The following is a 22,266-nucleotide window of genomic DNA, read 5'->3' on the forward strand; positions in this document are numbered from 1 at the left end:
CCTACTGTGAAAACTTGGTAAACCAGTCAGGTCCCTCAGAAGCTACAACACCAGACCTTTTTGCCGCTCCTGTGCTGTTTTCTCCCTTTCAGTGGTGCCTTTTCCTTTTCCCTCTTCTGAAGAGCTGCTTAACACTCCAGCTCTTGTGTTACAATGCACACATCTCAATCGATTCTTGCTCCCAGGACAGAGTTGGAGCTCAGTACTGGACACTTCTCCCTGTCCCCCTGGCCTCACAGCCCCAAATTTAGTGCCATCCATTGGGTAGAAATTGTTTCATTTTTATGGGAGGAAACACCCATCATCTATCTGTGTTTCTTGGTGCCACAGGTACCTTTTAAAATCTACTTGGGATCTCATTGCTTAGTTCCTTACAGCTCCTTTGTGGATGGAAGACATGTCTCTTAAGTTATCTGAGGAATGGAATTGACGTCAGACCTGTAGCCCAAAGAAGAACACCCATTAGGATTTTCAGAAAGTAAAATGTGAGAGGTAATGGAGGTTGGTGACCTGCCGCTCTTTCACCTTGGTCCTTCTCACGCAGTTCCAATCTATGTAAAAATGCTCCAGAGAGTTGTAAAAGGATTTCACAGAATTCTTCATCTCTGTCACCAAGCCAGTATGTCTGTCGTTTGCTTTGCATCCTGCATTTGTGTGCTTTGAAGTCCATTTCAGAAGCTGCACAGTTAGAAGGGCTGCTGCCTCCACCTACCAAGGCACTTCCCCCTTTTCCTAACTTGTTTGCTCGCTCCTGCCAGATGTGGCCTCCATCTCTCTGACAAAGGTGTATCTCTCACATCTGTGGCTCTTGTTACCTTAATGTCCCACTTTCTAGTGTTCTGCAAAGACAAGGTGGTATTGTACCATTCATACAAAGTTTCTATCTAGGGGCTTCTCTTTAACAAGTTCTTAATTTCCTCTTCCACATTTCTTGCCCATCTTGGCGGACCGTGGCTCTATCAGCTGAATCTGTAAGGTCTCTTGTTTTTTTGTCTGGAGCAGACAAAGCTCTTCATAAGGTCCATCCATCCTTTGTTTCATTTGACCTGAGTGTGTTGGGTCATCCTGTGTCCAAAAGAATAGTTTCTAATTGGCTATCAGCTTACATGTCTCATTGTAGTGTTTGAGCAAGAGTAGAACTTGAGGGGGCATGTCAAAGGTCGGTCCATCAAAGCAGCTGGCTTCGGGGTCACGTGTGCATGCAGCGTGCTCTATATATTTACCAAGCAGTATTTCCTTGGCATTGTTGCAAAGAGGTTTAAGGCTGAGGCTCTCTGTGCTGTAGGCCTTTGTTCCACCACTGATTGTCCTAGATTTTCCATCTTCTCTGATCTTCTAGGAGATCCTGCCTGCCTGTCTCTGCTGTGTCTGCCCCCCATTCTTGCCTCATCCAACATATTTTCATTACATGGTGCACACACAGACAATCAGCCATGTGCTACTGCCTACTGGTTCACTTGAGTTTTCTTAAAGGCCGGAGCTGGTGGCTTGGAGGTTGCACAGTTCCATACTGGCAACCGATTAAAGTATCTTTTAAATCTGTCAACCCTCTGGCTACTAGCTAATTGATCAATTATATTTAAATACATTTGCACACTGCAAAGCTTAAATTGAAGCTGTCTTGCAGGGGGGATCCTGAAAGAAGGGGAACAGGAGCAGAATATCCTGAATATGTTGCATTGTTTCAAATCTGGGAATGTGGACTGTTTCATATTACGGTTGCACACCAGATCCAGAATGGCTTCTGAAGTAAACAAGGCCTCAAGGGACCATAGCTCAGGGGTAAACCACATGCTTTGCATGCAGAAGGCCCCAGATTCAATCCATGGCATCTCCACTAAAAAGGATAAGGTGGCAGGTGATGGGAAAGACCCCTCTCTGCTTGATTCCCTGGAGAGTTACTGCTACTGAGAGTAGGCAATATAGGGCTAGATGGACGTAGTCATAGTAGGATGGAGCTCCGTTTGTTCCTAAGTTTAATTTAATCAGCATATTGGATTTAGAAGACTTTTTGATACAGTTTTCAACCAGCTTTGGATACAAGTTAGAATGACGAGTAGCCTTCTAGACACTTTTTTCCCCATCATATTTGGCAAGGGGCAGGGAAACCAACAAGCACTGGACTTCTTAACAGATTCCATTCTTGGAAGGAAGTGGGGTGCGCTGTCAACAAATTGCACTGCTGTCAGAGAGCAGCCCAGTAGAAGTCTCCATCCTTTAGGGGGCCTTTCCATAGCCGAGTCTCATATCACATGATACTGCTCTGTTTTGCTGTTTAATTGTTTCTAATACATGTTTTTAATTATTATTTTATATTGTGTTGCATACGTATTTTAATAACCCACTTTGGATTGCCTGCTGGTAGAGAACTCCAAAGTGGCCCTCCCTATTTGTTCCTTCTTTCCACGTGTAGTCCATCAATTTCCAGGTAGCAATCCAAATCTGCTTGAGCCATTAAATTTAATTCCATGACATTTTGTCCTGCCTTTCCTACAAGGAGCTCCAGGTGGTGCATAGGACCCCACCCATTTTAGCCTACAGTCAGCCTGTGATGTAGGTGAGGTGGAGATACGGTGCCTGGCCCAAGGTCACCCAGTGGGCTTCACAGCTGCGTGTGGATTTGAACCTAGGTCTCCCACCTTGGTCAAACACTGCTATACCACACTGGCTCTCTCTTGGCTCTTTTCTGGAGTTTTATTCCCAGTGCTAAAGTTAGCATTGCCTTGTGTTCGGTTTTTGTGTCTGGGTTTTATCTATTTATCTTGAACCGTTTCAGCCAAATTTGGAATTTTGTAGCCTTTAAGTATTCTGTGGCATGTCTTTTGATTTCCAAATTTAATAACAGAGTGTGGCAATTGTTTGTATGCTAATTATTTCTTTTATCTATGCCTTTTAGTGTTGCTGTCATCATTCCTAACATCAAAAATGTTCAGTCGGCTTTATCCCCGAGTATTTCCTTTCTGCCCCTCACCCTTAATCAAGAGTGCCCCTGGCCATGCAGTTTACCTTTTCCTGCCATACAGGACATCGCTGAGAATGGCTGCTCCACAGTGCCAGAAGAGTCAGTGCCACGGATGGCTCCTTCCCCACTGGCTGAAAAGAGAGATCCTAGACTCCGAGAGGATAGGCGGCCAATCACTGTGCACTTTGGACAGGTAGGTAGAGGAGCGGCTCTAGGGCATTGCTTTTGGAAGAGAATGGCTGCATGTACAGTCTGCTCACTCTGGGCAGATGCACACTCAGACCCCAGTCTCATGTTGTTGCACCTTGAAAACCAAGCAGCTCTGGGTTGTGTGCAAACAAGCTGGAATTATGTTGGTGCGAATTAGTTCACGTGCAGTCTGTGTTGTGTGAAGGGGATGCTGTGCACACTGCCATCGTCTTTGCACACCACCAAAAAGACACCTAAATCTGGAGGCATGCATGGCACCTGCTGGTTCGCTCCAATGGCTTGTTGTCGTGTTGGGGGCTGCAGGAGGCTCAGATCTGAAGCCTTCGTTACATGCCTCACCAGGCTGGTGTATCTTTTGCTCACAAGGTATATTTGAGGGATTTTTTTCGCATCCCTTAATACCGTGCGTCATCCCGAAAGGGGGAAGCATCCTGCCAGTTCCGTTAGCTTCCAAATCCCGGGAAATACTAGTTCCCCTCTACTCAGCACTAGTTAGGCCTCATCTGGAGTACAGTGTCCAGTTCTGGGCACCGTGCTTAAGAAGGATGCAGACAAACTGGAGAGGGTTCAGAGGAGGGCAACAAAGATGAACAGGGGACTGGAAACAAGGCCCTATGAGGAGAGTCTGAAATAACTGGGCATGTTTAGCCTTGAGAAGACTGAGGGGAGATAGGATAGCGCTCTTCAAGTCCTTGAAAGCTTGTCACAGAGAGGAAGGCCAGGATCTCTTCTCTATCATCCCAGAGTGCAGGACACAGAATAATGGGCTCAAGTTGGAGGGAGCCAGATCCCGGCTGAACATCAGGAAAAACCTCCTGACTGTTAGAGCAATACGACAATGGGACCCATGACCTAGGGCGGTAGTGGGCTCTCCCACCCTGGAGGCATTCAAGACGAAGCTGGACAGCCACCTGTCGGGGATGCTCTGACTTGGATTCCTGCACTGAGCAGGGGCCTGGACTGGATGGCCTTGTAGGCCTCTCCCAGCCCTATTGTTCTACGATTCTATGATTATGGGGGGCCACAGTGCACTCCTTCCCCTCGACTCTGTTTAAGTTAAGGTGTCTTCTGTTATCCAGCCCAATCATTGGTGTCAGCAGTGAGCACCGCTATTATAATAAGAACCTCGGCACACTTAGAACAGAAAAAGCAATGAACTGAAGTTGGAAAATCAATTAATGGCTCTTTAATAGTGTGCTCCATATTTCTGTATTGACTGTGGTGCTCTGCAGGCTGGTTATTTTTATTATGGCTCTGGCAATGTATTTGTAAAACCAGCCAGGATTGAAGGGGCTAATAATTAAAAAGAATGTTCTGCTAAACTACTGAAATCAACTTTCCAGCTGCTGCTTTTGCCAAGCGAGAAGCGGGAGTGGAGTGTGAGAGATGCTCCTTATGTCGTCACACAATTTGTCAACCCTAATTTTAATTTTAATCTTACCCTTTGGTCTGTGGCGTTCAAATGTTTAAGGGCGGAGGTGAATTAACAAAGGATTTCTTCATTGATAGTGAAATCAATGTGACTCTGATTCATGGTAATGCTAGAAGTGTACTATTCTTAATATTTTCTAAACACGTAACATTTTTCAAAGCACTGGTAGTGAGTGGTGCCATATTTATTCATTTCAATGCACGCTTAGGTTTCAAATTCAGATCTTCATACTCACAAGACACAATCATTCATTGGCCTATCTTCCTATTGGCTGCTTTTGTCTAAACCTCCTTCTCCCTCTCGTCAGGGTTTCCTAATGAAATCCACTTGTTTGCCCAGCCACTGCGCCATTTTTTTCTTTTGCATGGGTTCAAGTTCAGCTACCCTTGTGTTGCAAGAATATATAACTCCCCACCTGCACCCCACCACCACTTATTTATTGTTCATTTACAATTAACAGGATTTAGGGCTAGCGTGCCAATAGCAACCCCTTTATTCCCTCTTCTCCATCCATCACCAGACCACTATTTACCTTTCATAAAAAAAAAAAGTTGGAATACCATTTTATGTCAGGGAACGTCTCCACAGAAGATTAAGATGAAGTGCAGAAAGGCTTTGTGCTGCTACAAGGGTGGATTGATAAAGCAGAAGGCGGGGCTGTTTGAAATTCATGTAGGTCTTTATGGTTTCTATCCGCCCCTGCTTCCTCCTGTTACAACCAGTTCTTCAGTGTGTATCAGCTTTGGTTTAGCCAGTGGCCTGGGTTAAGGTCTGTCTCTAAGAAAAGATGCTAATGCCTGTCTTTATTTATTTATTTATAATATTTATTGGCTGCCTTTCAGGGCAGAAGCCCTCCCAAGGCGGCTTACAGCACTAAAATACATAAAAACCATTAAAATATTAAAAGTGATAAAACCATAAAAACAACAATAAAACCAACAACAATGTTAACAGCAGGAACAGCAACAATAGCAGTCATATCAACAGAAGGCCAAGATAAAATAATATGTTTTCAAGGCCTTCTTAAAAGTTTGCAATGACAGCGCATGGTGGACCTCCAATAGCAGCTTGTTCCAAAGGTGTGAGGCCACTGCAGAGAAAGCCCTCTCACATGTGATCAGCCACCTGACTGCTCTCACGGGTGGGCAAATGAGAAGGGCTTCTCTTTCTGTTCTTAACGTGCAGGCAGGCTGATATGGGTGAAGGTGGTCCTTCAAGTAACTTGGTCCCAAACCATTTCAGGCTTTAAAGGTCAAAACCAGCACTTTGAATTGGGCTCGGAAACACATTAGTAACCAATGCAGCTGGCGCACTATAGGTGTTATGTGATCGAATCACCTCGCCCCCAATAATACTCGGGTGCCCGCATTCTGTGCAAGCTGTTTTAAAACTGTCTTCAAAGGCAGCCCCACGTATAGCGCATTACAGTAGTCCCAGCTGGACATCACTAGTGCATGGATAAGTGAGGCAAGGTCCGTCCTCTCCAGATAGGGCCACACCTGGTGTACCAGCCTAAGCTGGTAAAAAGCACTCCTGGACACCGAAGCCACCTGGGCTTCCCCAGTTAGCTCAGAGTCCAGGAGGACTCCCAGACTGCACACTTGGTCTTTCAGAGGGAGTGCAACCCCATCTAAGGCCAGTTGTAAACCTCCATCCGAAGTAGTTGGTTTCTCTATCCACAGTACCTCCGTCTTGTCTGGATTAAGTTTCAGCTTGTTTGCCCTCATCCATCCCAAAACAGCCTCCAGACACTGGTTCAAGAGTTCCACAGCCTCCCTGGGTTGTGCAGATGGAAACAAGAGGTAGAGCTGAGTATCATCCTCATATTGATGACATTTCAGCCCAGACCTCCTGATGACTTCCCCCAACAGTTTCATGTAGATGTTAAAAAACATGTCTTTACACTGCACATGTCGCTGTTCACCAAACTTTACTCCAGATGTGTGGCAATCCAGTCCTTGGCTTGGAGATATTTAAACTAGAGGCTCTCAAAGCACTTTTGTAGGAAATGAAAGATTAGTGCAAGCCCTCGTTACATCTGTTTTTAAAATAATGAAAATTAAACAGACGAATTCATACCCACTTTTAACTTCTTCATGTGAATAAGTAAAAGAAAAGAAAATCCAGGTGAAATTAGAATTGTTTGCCCATCTCCAGAATGAGAGGGGGATGAAGGAGGGGTGCTCCCCTCCCCTGGATCCTCAGTTATTTCTCGCTTTCCATGTCTGCTCATGTCATAGTGAGGTGCAGCATGAGGGGAAGCGGGATCCGTTTTCAAAAAATGCATGTATGCCGATGAGGGTCGAGCCCTCCGTATCAGCAGCGCAGGCTGGCTTGCTGTGGCTGCGGCAGCTCTGCAGCCCACCAGCTCCAGCAAGATGCCTTAATTGAGATGTGCTGTCAGAGTGACAAACACATTTGCATACAGTCTATTTATTTTTGTCAGAGAGGTCTGCCGGCTGCTGTTGGTTGAACATCCTTAATCAGCTCGCTGAAAGTGAGCCGGCGGCTTGCTCTGCCTGTCCTACGCTGGGCGCTTTTCTTCATTAAGTGACAGATTAGCGGGCGGGGGGGCTGGGCTTGCGCGCCAATGGCAACATTTAATTTTAACTCATTAGGGTTCGCTCAACTGTAGTTGGCAGTCAGCCGTGCATGTCTTGCATGCCACTGGTAGAAGTTGTTAATCGCCGGCAAAGTGGCCGTATCCAGCTGAAGGATGAAGCAGCTATACAGCAACCTGGATGTTGGAGCTTTTGCTTTGTGTGGCATGGGAATGCTCTCAGGTTAGGCAACAGTTGTGCCGTGGCAAAGTAATGTCATCACAGTGCTCTGTTCCCCACAAAAATGGGATGAGCTCATTCAGTCCCCGTCATGACCATTGTAGCTTTTCATTGCAGTAATTGGGCAGTGTGGAAAGGATTCTGTTTGCTGCCCTTTCTTGGCTCCAAGGCCTAAGCCCCTAGTCTCTTTGGGGTACGCTGGGCTCCTTTTGCAATTTCTGTTGCTTCTCACCATGGTGCTTTCCAAGGGCAGCTTGCCTTCCTGCATGCAAGGGTGCATCTGCATCTTAACCCTCTCAAGCTTAATACAGTTGGATATGTATTTTGAGACATTGTCAGCCCATGTAGTGGACCCTGTTTGTTCCATGCCCAAGACCCTCCATCCTTCTGTCTTTCCCTGGACATGCAACCATGGGTGCCCCAATGATGGGACACTCAAATGGAAACCATGGGGATAAGTAGTAATGCAGAGAATGAACGATATGTGGAACCACTGAGCTTTGACTCTCAGTGTGTTAAACCTAAAGCAGCCAACCTTGCAAAATCCTACTTTTCTCCTGCCTGTTTGTGGGCCTCACCCTTCTATGCTCAAGTTCAAGGAGCTGGCATGGCTGCTTGTGCCTAAACTGATTCTGAAATTGCACTGCTGCTCAAGGCCCTTTTAGCTGGAGGTTCTGACTTGTGTCTCCTGGTTTGTTAACTGTTGGAGGAACTGTCCCAAAGGAGATGCAATACAGGACAGAGCATGAAATGTCCCCACAGCTGTGCGACTGGGCCATTTGTTCATAACTGATTGATAGGGAGGGGAAATAAATCTCTTTCCATTTTAATAGATTTGTCTACTTCTGAAGCTGCTTGTCGAGGAATTTCTTCCACAACCCCCCCACTCTTGTAATACTACAAAAATGCTTTGCTCAGTCTTTACCCTCAAAAGGGGTCGGTGGGAAGAAAGGAAGCAGTCCCCACAAAAGCTTTTTCAGCTGTATGGCTAAACTGGTCTGGATGCAGGGTGAAATCTTAGGTCTTAGTGTGATTTTCTCTGCATAACACAGACATGCTAGTGGTGGGAGTTCGTGGCCTGATTGGGAGTTTGTGGCATGATTAGTGGAAGCCTGTGAAGATCCTTCGATACTCCACCACAGAAATGAAGAAAAGGAGAAGCTGCCTTAGTGGGCCAGTCTCTGAAAGCTCTTCCCATGACCTTGTTGTAGTTGTAAGCTGTGTCTTTTGTCTGAGATACAGGCGTGTTGCGGGAAGTGTGTAGAAGAATCAGCTGGATTCCCACAGGAATCCTTTTCCTTCCAGAGGGTGCTGGAAGAGATGCTTATACCTCTTCTGATGAGCAGGTTGTTTGCTTGAACAAGGCAGGGCTCTGCAGGCCTCTGTGTCCTGTCACGCACACCCAAACTGCTCTGCAAAGCTGGCATGTTGATGGGAGGGCTCACTGCACTTCTGGGCTGGCAGCCTTTTGCTGCTGCTGTAAGAAGATTAGGAGGTTGAGGGAAGTGGCATAGGGAGCGGGGAAGGACATTTGTGAAATGTGTAATTGGCTCATTGAGGCCAGGGGCAATTGGGTTGGGAGGATTATCTCAGGGTAAAAGAGGCAGTGAGCAGTGGGGGAGTGAGGCCCACTTGGCCTGATCATGTGACATTCCTTATGCATGCATGTTGGTTCTCTTCTCTCACGTGCTAACAAACCCAGAGAGAGAGAGAGAGAGAGATTCCCTCTTAATCTTGTCAGGAATTGCACTGCAGCAAAGAAGACATCAGAGGAGGCATTCATGTTCTGATAAGGCAGGCAGTGGCCCCTGACCCTATCCAAATCCAACCCATGGCTTTTCCACTGTGGAGAGGGACAGAGTCACCCTTTGGAGAAGGCAGAACGCTCTACTCTCAGCCTGGCTCTCTGCTGTTTTCTCCCTCCTCCCTCAACCCCACCAGCTCCTAGACCCAACTGCCTTCTAGCAGGCCAGTTTGCCCATCTAGACCATCTACACTGGCCGGTAGCAGCATTCCAGGCTTTTGGAAGGATTTTCCTCCATCACCTGCAAAACCTTCATCTGGAGATGCAAAGATTGAACTTGGGGCCATCTGCCTGCAAACCATGTGCCTGATGACAGAACAGTGACCCCTCCCTACTAGCACACGATCACTCGATACTTGGGTCAGAGGTGGCATCACTCTCCCTGATGTGCCTTTCAATGTGTTCAGCTCGTTCAGTGGGTAAGAAGACATTGATTTGCCAACTTGAGGTCTCTGGTTCCATTCCCAGCATGCCCCACCAGACTCAACCTTCAGTAGAAAGACCGGGAAGGACCTCTGCCTGGGCCTTGGAGAACCTGCTCTTGCTGAGTGGGCCTTTGTGCTCTTGAAATTTGGCATTGGAGCCCATGTTCCCTGATGTGGACCACAGTTCTCAAACAGTGTGCAATAGGCCTCACTAAAGAGAAGTAAGCTGTTGCCAAGAGAGTTTCAGGATCCTTTGTGGTCCCTCTGGAGCCTGGCTCTTTTGGGCATCTTAGTGGATCCCTGGAAGAGAATGGCAAGCTATCTCTTTCCAGAGCTAGTCAGTTTGGGTAGCTGTGGCTGGCTCAGTCCTTCCAAACAGAACATTTACTCAGTGCAGCCAGGTTACCAATCCCATTCTCCTTGGTTCAAACCTTCCTTCTGTGTTATGAGAACTCCAGATTTCTCTGCCCCCATTTCAGCCATCTTGATCACCACCTTGAATCTCTCCCCCACCTCACCCCGGAAAGCATAAGAGACTCACCGGCTGGCAAAGAATGACTAAAAAGACTTCCAGAAGCCCTTTCTCTCCCCTGGTCCTACATCTTGTAGATTTCAGTCTGGAAGTGAGTATTGCAACATTCTTCTGCCTACAGTGAGTTGACTAGGTTGCACAGTTGGACAGGTGATGGGTGCCCTCCCTCCCTCCACCCACACACACATATAGCCCCTCTGAATTGCCAGGCTGATACCAAGCACTCAACATGCTGTTTCTAGAATGATAGTTGCAGCCCCTTAAAAATGTATATATTTTAGGCAACAGCTGCAGAAGAGGCTGTTCTTCACCCCACCCCCAATAATTAAATACATGTCTGTTGGTATTCATCGTAAATCAACTGGTCTACTTGGATTTTGTAGATGTGAATTCCAGCATCAAGCCCAGCAACCAGCCCCATGAGAAGCTGTGAGAATGACCAGTTTGGGGGTGGGGGTGGGGGGGAGAGAAGAAAGTTTAAAAACCTGGCCTGGCTTTTTGTCTTTTGCTTAATACATGATTGGTGAATTTTCCATATTTTAAATGAGAAATATATGCAGTTAGCTCTCTGCTGACAATGTCCTTGAGGATTTGACAGTGAAATTTTCCAGCAGTTGCTCTTCGTTAGGATCCTGGTGGTGTCTAACAAGGCAGCCGAACTGCTGGTACCTTCGACTCCTGTTTGTTCTCCGAGGGCTCGGGGGTTGCTGCAGTAAGCAGATCGACCGGGGCTGATCATTACAAGGGCGTACGCCACCATGAATAAAAATGTCACACGCGCTCCCCCCGTCTCACAGCAGTACAAAATGTCAGCCCTGTCAAACACACATTGCAGGGAGCGCTGAGCAGTCGGTACAAATTGGAAAGCCGAATATTCCCCCGGCTTTCTGATATTCTTCATTTGAAGCAGAAGAAAAACAGTTGTTAACCTATTAGCTGTGATTTTAAACTCCGCTGAAGGCAGGGATGGACGGGTTTTCTGTACATGCCGGGCTCAATGTACTCCTGGTGCCCCTGGGTTTTGCAAAATCAACCTCCTTGTTTTTGTCTTTTGGGGAGCCCACAAAAGGACATTCTCATGAGCGCCTGCTTCTTCTCCATTGCATTTCAGCGGTGACACTTTGGGGGCTTGCAAAGACTTTCTCAGCAGTCTTCCCCTCTGTTTTTTCCTGCAAATGAATTGAGCTCATGATCCAGGTGAGTGGGTGTCACATTGCGCCCAGCCTTATGTGGTGGTGTACACTGGAGGAGCAGAAAGTGCAGACATACTTTAAATAATTAGTCATAATTAATTGGACTTTCAGGAGGTGTAATGCAATGCTGTGAAGATGCCCCAAAGACCTCACCATCCTTCCCACATCAGTATGACCCACTGGCGGGAGTTGGGCCCCAGAAACAAAGAGGTCAGGATCCAAGATAGGCTTAGTATGGGGATCCCATGGGGTTAGTGGGAAGCATAGCACTGTTTACCACATTCATGCTTGGAGAGCCATTGGCCATGATGGACACATCAATGTGCAAGAAGACCCACGTTCCAGTCGGTTCACTGGTTTGCCTGGTTCAGAATCCAGTGTATGTCACAAAGATGAGTCTTCTGTGGCATTCTGTGCATTTTGTATCCCAGGCCATGGATCTGTTATGGAGATCTTGCCCATGTGCTCTGAAGGCACTTCAATGTTGGCTGTGAATGGCTGCTGTTGGAGCGATTCACTCTTGACTGTAGAATAAAGTGTGACTGAGCCATAGCAGATTTTAATCACCCCACTTTCCGTATTGCCAGTTTTCAGTGGAGACAGTTAATACATGTGGTTAATACATGTGGTGTGTTAGAATCAGATCTCCCTTCACAGCACAGTGGTATGATTTCATTGAGCAAACGCACCCTGCTACCAGTTCCTCAATTCCATTTCTTGCCAGCTCCCAAAGCGAAGCGTTTCTGGCCCACACTGGTTCTCTTGGTCCCTGATGCTCTTTCTTGGTGCGATTCAAATTGCAGGAAGCAGGATTCTTTGCATTTTCCTACAAAAACATGATTTGAACCCACTTGATTTCCATGGTCAGAAATAGCATGAGTTCATTGTTACTCACCCAACTATTGGATCAAAAGGGTTTTTTTCCACTTGGGTGAAATGAAGCAGCTACATGAGGAATTCTCTGGATAATGTAACGTCTTCATATGTGTTGTGTTGCCTTCCCTTCCTTTTTAACATTTGCACTTACAGATGTAGAAAGGGGATGGCTAGATGGCATCACCGATGCAATGAATATGGACTTGAGCTTGCTCCGGGAGAGAGCGCAGGACAGGAAGGCCTGGCGCACTGTGGTCCATGGGGTCACGAAGAGTCGGACACGACTCAACAACTGAACAACGATGTAGAAAGGGGCCCTGCTGAATCAGACCAAAAGCCCATCTAGTCAGTTTTTTTTTTTAACGTATATGGTCACAGACCCATAAAATACCATAAAACAGAGCAGAAGGCATAGCACAGTGTATGGTTGTATGCTTGGTCTATACAACTTACAATCCTTTGAGCTCTTCCCTCAATTGCCAGGCTTAAAAAAAAAGAGTAACTCTTCTGGTAATATACTCATCTTCACCCTTCATACGAAATTGCAAGACACCCATTGCTTTAAAAGAAGAAGAAAATCCTTCCTAACACCTACCTCACGGCATTGTTGTGAGAATGAAAAATGGAGAGGAGGGGGACCATATAAGCCACCTTGGGCTCCTTGCAGGAGGAAAAAAGGCAGGATAGAAATGTATTAATAATAAACTATAATATTTACAATAAAACAGAACATGGCAAAGGGTTTCCTGACGGTCCTCATCACAAGGGCATTATATCTTTTCCAGTGGGATCCCATTAAATCGGCCATCCATTGCTGCTCCTGCCAAAGAATTGCCATGGGCCAGCATGAAAGTTCTTTGAAACTTAGGCAGAGTGAGGAAATGTAAATACTTGTTAGGCCCAGCATCCTGCTTGCTTCCCACAGTGGCCTTACAGGAGGCAACAGCCCTCTCCCATTGTTACACCCCAGCAAATGGTATGCAGAGTTAGGCTGGCTCTGAACATCTTTGTGAATTGCCCAGAGAGCTTCGGCTGTGGGGCGGTATAGAAATGTAATGAATGAATGAATAAGCATGGAAGCTCCATTTGGCCTTCATGGCTAGCAGCCCTTGATATACTCCTTCTCCTCCATGAATTTGTTCAACCCCCTTTTAAAGTCATCTAAACTAGTAGCCGTCACCTCACCCTTTGGCAGAAAGCAAGCAGATTCCCTAAGTTAGGTATGTCCTTCGTGAAGAAGTATTTATTATTGTCTGTATTGTTTATTACATTGTTATATGGCCCAATAGCCAAAGCTATCTTTCCTTTTGTCATTCCTGAGTCTCTTTTCAATCCACTCCATTGGATGATCCCAAATTCTAGCATTATGGGAGAAGGAGCGAACCCCCCTAACCCACTTTCCTCACTATATGTGTGCATCATTATGCAAACCTGAAGCACAACACAGACACATAGAGGTCACTGCTGTTCTAAATAAAAGCCCCAATCAATGTCCTCAACATTTTGATGATAAAAGGGATCGAAACCCTCCGCTTGGAGCCACGAGTAAAAAAGCAGCTGCCTAGAAGGGCGCATTAATCTGACACTTTGGGAGAACTTAGAGCACCATGGTGTGGTTGTTTTATATTGTGCTGCAACCCAGACACTTATGGCAGGTCAGAAATGGAAGCAGACAGAAACCCACTTAAAATGACACGTTGTGAAATGAAAGCACCAAAATTAGAGAGAGAGAGAGAGAGAGAGAGAGAGTGTGTGTGTGTGTGTGTGTGTGTGTTAAAGCCTAACTCTTTGCCCTGACATGTCCTGAATTAGTGTGGCAGCATTCTCACAATACTTGCGGAAGATGTTCAGCTTTGGCCTTTGAATTTTTGAGATGGCGAGTTATTGGGGGCAGGGGTCTTGCTACCAAGGACTCTCTTCTTCCTGCTTTTGTTGGTGTTTGGCGCATGGACGGTATTGTGGTGTGAAGTAGGGTGGGTAGGAGAAGCTTGTCCTTCATTTATTATAGGGACTGTGAAGGAAAAGAAGCCAGGAAGCAGTCTCTGCACTGGAGGCTGGTGGCTCTGATGTCAGTGGGGCGGCGAATCTGCTCTGGGTTTCAGTCAGAACTCTAAAGGAGCTATCCGAGGTGAGATAGCGCCTTTAGAATTCTGACTGGTACTGACTGAAACTCGGAGCAGATTCACCGCCCCACTGACATCGGAGCCACCAGCCTCCACTGTCTCTGTGGGCCGATCATGCCATTTGAGGCTCTTAAGAGATCGGAAGATGCACCTTTAGTTGTGCTCTAGGCCGGTTTGGACAGCAGAGCAGTGGTATGAAGTGATCCTCCTCGTTATGCCATCCCCAACAGGTTGCTGCGCTCTGCACGGGTGGATGCCTCCAACCAGTCAGCCTCTAAAGTCAGGCCTATATAGAGTGCATTGCAGTAACGTAGCCTGGAGGTGACAAAGACATGAACAGCCGCCCATTAGAAGAGCTGTGGGCAGGAATGGAGCCTTCCCTACCAGGTCTCCACTGCCTGTTTCTGTGACAGTAATTTAGCTGCCTTCAGCAGCACCAGCTTGGTGCTCTGCAGCGCAGGTAATTAAGCTGATGTTCCACCACAGCTTCCCCTCCTGACCTTTTGGAAACAATGTGCTTTGCTGCATCAACAAATTAACTGCAAATCAGATATGGGATTTAGTAAATATAATCTTCATGTCCTATGAATTTTTTGGAGCATGACGAAGAGAGGGCCTCCAGAACTTGAAAAAGGAAGTAGCAGGTGGGTGACGTTGCTTGCCATCGTGGCTTCTGCGCTCCCTCATCTGTCAGGGATGCTCTGACTATCTGTCAGGGATGCTCTGACTTGGATTCCTGCATTGAGCAGGGGGTTGGACTCGATGGCCTTGTAGGCCCCTTCCAGCCCTACTATTCTATGATTCTATGATTCATCACCTCTCTGGCCAGATAAATATGGGCCTTTCTCACAGGCTGTTGAGTAAAATGTTGCCTGCATTCCAGCAATGGCTGTGAACAGAAAGTGCAAAGCTGGGGATCTCTGCATGCATCCCCTGCAGTCAACCCTAGGTCTTTCATGTAGCCATTGGGGGGGGGGGGCAGCTGCACAATCACACCACACAAATGGAAATTCGTATTCAATGTAGCATCTAGTGGCTGGACGATCCCAGGTTTTCTTTTTCATTTTTTTTAAACATACCAGGCTTCTAATCCTTCAAGCTGCAAAGAGAGGCTTGGGTGTGTGGGAGCATTGCTCAGGGGCTGTGCAGGATTTTCCAGGCTCATCATGTCTTTGAATTTCCACATGACCAGAGAAAGAAGTGGGCTGGGGGGGGGGGGGGGGATGCATTCAGCTTTTCTTAAGTGCGGCATTTTTGGTGCCACTGCAGAATTTATGCACGTGTTTAATTTTATTTCCTTGCTAAAAGTGTAAAGTAAACAAATGGGGGAAGGTTCTCCAGTTCCCTTGGGTTGTGAACAAATGTACAAACCCGGTATGGAGGTGATAGCCCTCTCCCATTCTTGCTTGCGAACAGCTAGTATTCAGAGGTTTATTGCCTGAGAACTTGGGTGTTCCACTTAGCTAACATGGGTAGTAAGTGCTGATAGAGATGAGGCCAGTCTAATCTAGCATCTTGTTTTCCACAGATGGCTCCAAGTAACGTTGAGGAAGAAATTTGTTCAGTTTGCAGTTTTAATGCAAACTTGCCTCATGTCACACTTTCCAATTCATACATGAACTGAAACTCAGTTAGCCTTCCAAATTTGCATTTCTGCAAATTTGGGGTGTACAAACATGCTTCTATCAGGGGAAAGTGCATGCAAAAATGTGTATATTAATGAAAATAATGTTCAAAAATGCATATATTAGGAAAATTGCTTGCCAAAAAAGTATACATTCGGCAGAATTGCATAGAACAATGCATGCATTTGGAGAAATGTGCACAAAAATGCGTAGGAATTTTCATGCACATTTTAAAAAACCTCAACATTCGGAGCAAATCAAGCTTAAGATTGGAAAAACGGAAAATGGGGAGAAGGGTAGGCTGACTCTGAAGATGGAGGCTATTCGGTATCTGTTGGTAGACCTCTTGCTCCAGCCCCTCCTCCTCCTCCCATGGATTTGTCTCTGCTCCAGAAGAGATCCTGAGATGAAGTTTGCAGGAGATTAGAGAGGAGTCACTACCCCTGGTTCTTCCCCTGCTGCTCCTATAGTTCTCTGGGGGCCCTCAGCTGTGAGAGGCTTGGGGTTCCCTCTGCCATGAAGGGTTCAAGGCACCGAGTGGTGGCCACGCTGGAAAGTCAAGTGTGTTGTGTTTGGGTGATGATTGCTTAATAGGCTGATGACTGAAGTTTCCACTTTGATGCTGCAGCAAAGCACCCGACCGGCGAGACCACCTCCTCCCAAGATCCACCGCTCCTCCAGGCCCGTGAGTAGCTGGCCATTCTGCCTCTCTGCTGCCATCTTTAACCCTTAGTGCTCCGTACGTAGTCTTACTAAATACTGCTAGTTGGGCCTTGCCAACCTCACATCAAGCCCAATAGGAGCCATTGTCCTTTTTTCTGGCCAGTCTTGGTCCAAAGGCCTGCCCTTTGGTCTGCTTGTCTTCAGCAGGGTCTCCCACTACTGCCACTGCTCTTGTGGCACCCTTCCCTTCCTTTCTGGGTGGTTATATTTTAAGATTGAGGCCCTCCGGGCTTGACTGACAGTTTTAGCTAGTGAGCTTATGAAAACTTGCACCAGCCTCCAAACTCAGGCGCTGGCTTTTAAAACATCCTCGATGGCCTGGATTTGTTCTCTCCATGCATCTTGCAAGAGAACAAGCAGCCTTGATCAAGGAGATCTTGCCGTGGCCAGCTTTTTGCCAACACTCTCCTTACCAAATGTCTCAGCCAAACACCAGATTCTAAAGTGAGGTCCCATTTTTCAAAGAGTGAGATGCTGTTGGCACACTCAGTGGAGTAGAAACAAAATTGCACAGGCTGGTTCAGATTGCCAAAATCAACAATATATGCTTCAGAAATACGTTCGCAAATAATAGAATATTTCAGCCTTTACTTCTGGTTAGATTAGGAACTTTTAACAGCCAACTGCTCCGCTTCTCTTCTCTTCGCTACACTTCAGTGAATAACAAGAGCACTAGATGGGGGCATTGGAGCTCAGCCCCAACTCCTGCCATTACTCCATGGGAGAAGTGAGAATGGGAAGAGGGAAAGCAGGATACAGGTGAGGTTGGCACAGGACTTTTTGGTGCCTGAGGAACAAATTCCATGTGTCTGCTTGGGGTAAGGCCTGTAGCTCAGTGCTAGGGCTCATACTTTGCTTTGCATACAGAAGGTCCCGGTTCAGTGCCCAGCATCTTCAGGTAGGTCTGGGAAAGGCCTCTTTCTCAGAGATTGTGGAGAGACCTGGGCTAGATGGACCAATGGACTGATCTGGTGGCAGGAGGCAGTTTCCTATGTTCCTCTCACGCAACTTAATACCAAGCACAATCCGCTGTGAAATTCTCCTGCAAAAGCCCCATTGAACTGAACAGCTGTGCAAGAACACTACTATGGCGGGCATCAGTTGGCTAGTGCCTGTGACATCACCAGCTACCATGCTCTGGCACAGTTCCCATTTGATTCAGTGGGCTTTTGCAGGAGAACTTCCTAGTAGGTCATGCCTCATGGGTCAGATCTCTCTGTTTCCCACTCTGCTGCCATTAATGGCACCTGTAATCTACTTCTCCCTAAAGTGATTGTCTTGCCTCATGGTAGGGCCACCTCTGGTTAGGGCCAAAGCCCTCAACAGAATTGTGCTCTCTTTGGTCCAATGGTTGCCCGTATATTGGCAGGACTTGCAGAACATTAACAGCCATCAGAAAATTGTAAGTAGAGCCCACAAGTAGGTATTGAAACTGCTAAATGAAGATGAGATTAATTATCTCTGCCAATAATCAGCATGTAACTGAAAACAAATACCTCTTCAAGCAAAGGGCATTGCAGTATAATCCCACTGGGTGCAGGATCTGCATTGGAGGGAAATGGTCCTCTTACTAGCATTTTGTTCTGCTTTACTTGTCCGCTTTGCCAAATGCCTTTGAAGAAACAGCATTGGATCTGTGACTTTTAACTCCTTGCCCAAAGAGGAAGCTGGTGTCAGTTCAGTGTTTGACAACAGTTCCTGTGGGCTTTGGGATTTTTACCCTGGCAACCCCAATTTCACCAGAAGATACTGCTTTCTTTAATCCAATTTCTTGTGTGAAAGTGAGATCAAAGAAACCAAGGGCAAATTTCCAAAGTGTCCTGCTAAAACTAACGAGGGGAGTTTTGCTGCTGCTTCCGACTTCTCTTTCTGTTTGTTGGCAGCTGGGTTGGGTGTGCCGTTTGCTCTTACCTTCCAGTGCATGTTTCCTGAGTTTAGATTGAGAGTGCATGTCTTAACAGTGGGTGTTTAGCTCAGCGAGTCATTGTTATGGATTTATGCATTGATAATTTCCCTTCATACATGTGTCAAAGGTGGTGCTGATTGCTTCTGTCTCTGTTGTTCAGAGCCCTTGACGCTGGAGACCCTTGAGGATTTGCTGAGATTCATTACCCAGGAAAAAACTTTTTCTGTGTTCTTTATCCCCCTGTAGCCAAAAGCTTTGGGTCACGTTCCTCTTGTTCTCCTCCCAGCAGGCTTCCCCAGTAAGATTTTTGCAGACAAAATGCTGCTGAGCAACCTTGCTCCAAGTCTGGCTGGTTCTTGGCATCAAAGGCCATTTTACTAAGTTTGTTTAATCTCTCTGCTGCAATGCATTAGTAGTCTTCTGATGTGCTGTGTCGCCTGTCCTTGCGCCCAACATGATGGATAAAAAGGTTGGGAGCTAAAGTTCCTGTTGTAGCTAGCTGTCTGTATTAACAAGGGATGTGTTTGTTGGAGGGGCACGTCCATCCACACACATTCCAGTTCCTCAAAAATTACATGACAGAGTTTGGTTACCCCAGAGCCAACTCGTAAGAAAGACATTGGTGCTGCCAGGCAGCTCTCGATAGACTCACAGGTGGTTTTATGCAATCTGAGCCTCTCAGATCACATTAGCACACTCAGGAGTGATGAGTCTAGGGCAAAAACTGAGCTGTTTGAAAAGCAGACCAGGATCTCAGACTCCAGCACATCTCGAGCACTTGATCCAAAAACATCATTGCCTGTAAAGTCAGTCTCAGTCTCTCTCCCTCTCTCTCGCTCTCTCTGGTGCTTTTAAAAGTCAAATTAGTCACCAGTGAAGATAATTTGCTAGAGACTCATCAGCGTTCCCAATTTTTGAATATATCCCATTTTGCGTCTATACATTTACTATTTTTTTATTCCCACAAACAGGGCAACGTGTTAACTCTTGACTCTGGCCGTGGAGCAACTGCTTCCCCAACCCAACAATTGATTGATTGGTTAATTTAAAAAAAAAAACTTTTACTTTGCCTTTCCATCCATACAGGAATCTTAACGCTGTTGACAAGAAATCAAAATAATAAGTTGAAAAGACTTTGGTCTCTTTTATTTACATTCTGTAATAAAAGCAAAGTGGATAAAATTCAGCACAGTTCAACAAGAAGAGCAAGACCAAACAAAAACTGCACCGGCAATCAGTTTCCACCTGTCAAAAGCTTGTTGAAATAGTAGTATTTTGACATGGCATCTACGGTTAGACAAGGAAAGAGCCAAAGCAATGAGTTCCGCCACCAAGAAGGCCCTGCCCTGGACAGCCACCTGTCAGGGATGCTCTGACTTGGATTCCTGCATTGAGCAGGGGGGGTGGACTCGATGGTCTTGTAGGCCCCTTCCAACCCTATGATTCTATGATCTACCAGTCAGATCTTCCCATGGAAGATTTATTCCAGGTCCCACTCTCAGCTGAGGTATGAGTGTGTAGTTGGGCTCATAGGGGAGGAGGTGTTGCTTATGATATCCAGTTTAGGGCTTTGAAGGTCAACACCAGCACTTTGAATTGGGCTTGGAAATGGACCAGCAGCTAATGAAAATGATATAATACTTGTGTAATTTTGCCTTCCCAAACCTCCTGATATGTCGGACTATAACTTCTGTCATCCCCCAGTCAACATGGCTAGCTGAAGGGTGCTCTGGGAGTTGTAGTCCATCACATCTGGAGGGCACATGATTGGAGAAGGCTGGTGTAACGTGATCAGAACAGCAGGCTTTGCTTGGTACCCAAACCTGACGCATTGTACACTAACTCGAGTTTCCAAACAGTGTTCAAAGGCAGCTCCATGTGGAGCACATTGCAGTAATCTAATCTAGATGTGACCATGGCATGTAATACATTGGCCAAGTTCCACTTGTGGCACTATAGAGGGTAAATTTAGCATCATGCACTTTTCTTCCCTCGTCTTGCAATGCTTGTGTTTGGACTGCTTATGTCTTGCAGTGAATTGCAGCAGTGAGAGTTCAGGGAGTGACATCTCTACTGTATCCCTAAGGGATGACCCCAAATGCCTCATTCTCCAGTTGCTGAGGGATAGCTAGCAGCCCTCCACTCCCTCTGCTTCCCAGCTGCTTCCATCCAAGCCTGCAGCCTCTTGAGCTCTCTTGTGCTTTACCTGGCCATCCTCACACTAAAAATCTAGCTCCAGGACCGTGATCCATTTTGGGGCTTCTGGTATTGTTTTCCTTGACATGCAAGAACCAAAGCCTGTGATCAAAGTTCTGCCCACTGTGCAAAGAAGGCAGGCTGCACCTGTGCCATAAAGGTCAGCCAGTGTCCCCAGGTAGGGGAGATTCCCGTTAACTGCCCATTCAGCCCTCATGAGCATGGCATTTACCCTCTGCCTTGTTGTGCACACACGCATATGGCGCTTTCACATTCAGTGTGCGTTTTAACCCTGCTTCTCCAGTAGCATTTGAAATCCCACTGGGATTTGGCCTTTTCCCCAACCCCTCCCCCCACAACGGTCCTCCCAGGATCTGGCACACCATCTCCTTTTGCATCCCTCCCCTTTCCCTGTGGACTTGCCTTCACTGGTGGGACCATCCCACCCCAAGAGGGCCGCCCCTAAGGTGAAAGTGTTCGCAGCACAGTGACAAGCCAGCTTTAGGCTTAATTAAACAGTTTTCCCTCCCTCCCTCTCCCTCTCTCTCTCTCTCTCTCCCTCTCCCTCTCTCTCCCTCCCTCTCCCTCTCCCTCTCCCTCTTGCCTTTCCCTCTCTCTGTGTTTTATCATCCCTAATGAAGCAGTCTCCTCCATCGACCCTGCTGATTGCCAAGCCATTCCTTTTGTTTGCTGGCGCTGAGCCATGCAGCCGCGCTCTGACAGCTCAGCTCCTCTAATTAGCTCTGTTGTTCTTTTCCCCCATGTTTCTGCGCCTTGCAAGTTCACTCGAAGTTGCCGCAAACTTAATCCTTCCATTCCTGCCATAAATTCACCGCCTTAAGCCGTCTTGATTGCAGAGGGAGAATCAGCCTTGTGTGTAGGCTGGTCTCCAAGGCCCCTGGCATCTGACCTCCTTTCTTCCCATGGGGCAGTAGCATTCAGCCTCTCTGGGGACCAGGCTGCCTCCACCTCCCACCCCCGACTGCTGCTGTACTTACGTCATTGCCTCTGATAGGGAATTGCAAATGAAAGGTGAGGATTCCATGATAACCTTCACGTTGGCGGTCATGTTTCCCGCTGTGTAAACCGGTCCTTCTGGGGAGTGAGCAGGGTCACGAGTCCTATGGCCAAAGGCCTCTGGAAACTGGCTCTGAGTCCAACAGAATCCCTTGCCCCGCAGCACAGAGGCAGACGTAAGGGTGTGGGTCAGCTTTTTGCCTCTCGTATATCAGGACCTCCTTGTCTGGAGGGGTGGAGAAGCTGTAAGGCACAGCTGCAACCTTATCTATGCTGAGGACAAAGGCAGACCCCAAAAGGCATGAAATGCCCTGGCATGTTGCTTCATTTTGCAAAAGCCTCATGATTGGCTCAAACCAGTCTTGCCATAGGGGCAGGCAGAGGTGTGCGTTCACAGGGTCATTTCTGTACGGAGCTCTCGCCGCACGCTGAGAAATCCATATAATTTTTCTCTGCCTTTCA

The 22,266-nt window shown here is 46.8% G+C and overlaps 1 protein-coding gene across 1 annotated transcript in view; it reads left to right on the plus strand.

Moving 5' to 3' along the window:
- DENND1A (DENN domain containing 1A) overlaps positions 1–22,266 on the plus strand; it is a 296,658-nt gene that overhangs the window by 260,004 nt on the left and 14,388 nt on the right. Inside the window, exons 19-20 of the mRNA XM_084820777.1 lie at positions 3,024–3,155; positions 16,591–16,647. Of these exons, the coding sequence (XP_084676903.1) occupies positions 3,024–3,155; positions 16,591–16,647 (189 nt within the window). The remainder of the gene's footprint in view (positions 1–3,023; positions 3,156–16,590; positions 16,648–22,266) is intronic.

This window comes from Heloderma suspectum, chromosome 14 (genome assembly GCF_057233095.1).
Source record: "Heloderma suspectum isolate Gila_16-S chromosome 14, 16-S_ref, whole genome shotgun sequence".
NCBI classification, from domain to species: domain Eukaryota; kingdom Metazoa; phylum Chordata; class Lepidosauria; order Squamata; family Helodermatidae; genus Heloderma; species Heloderma suspectum.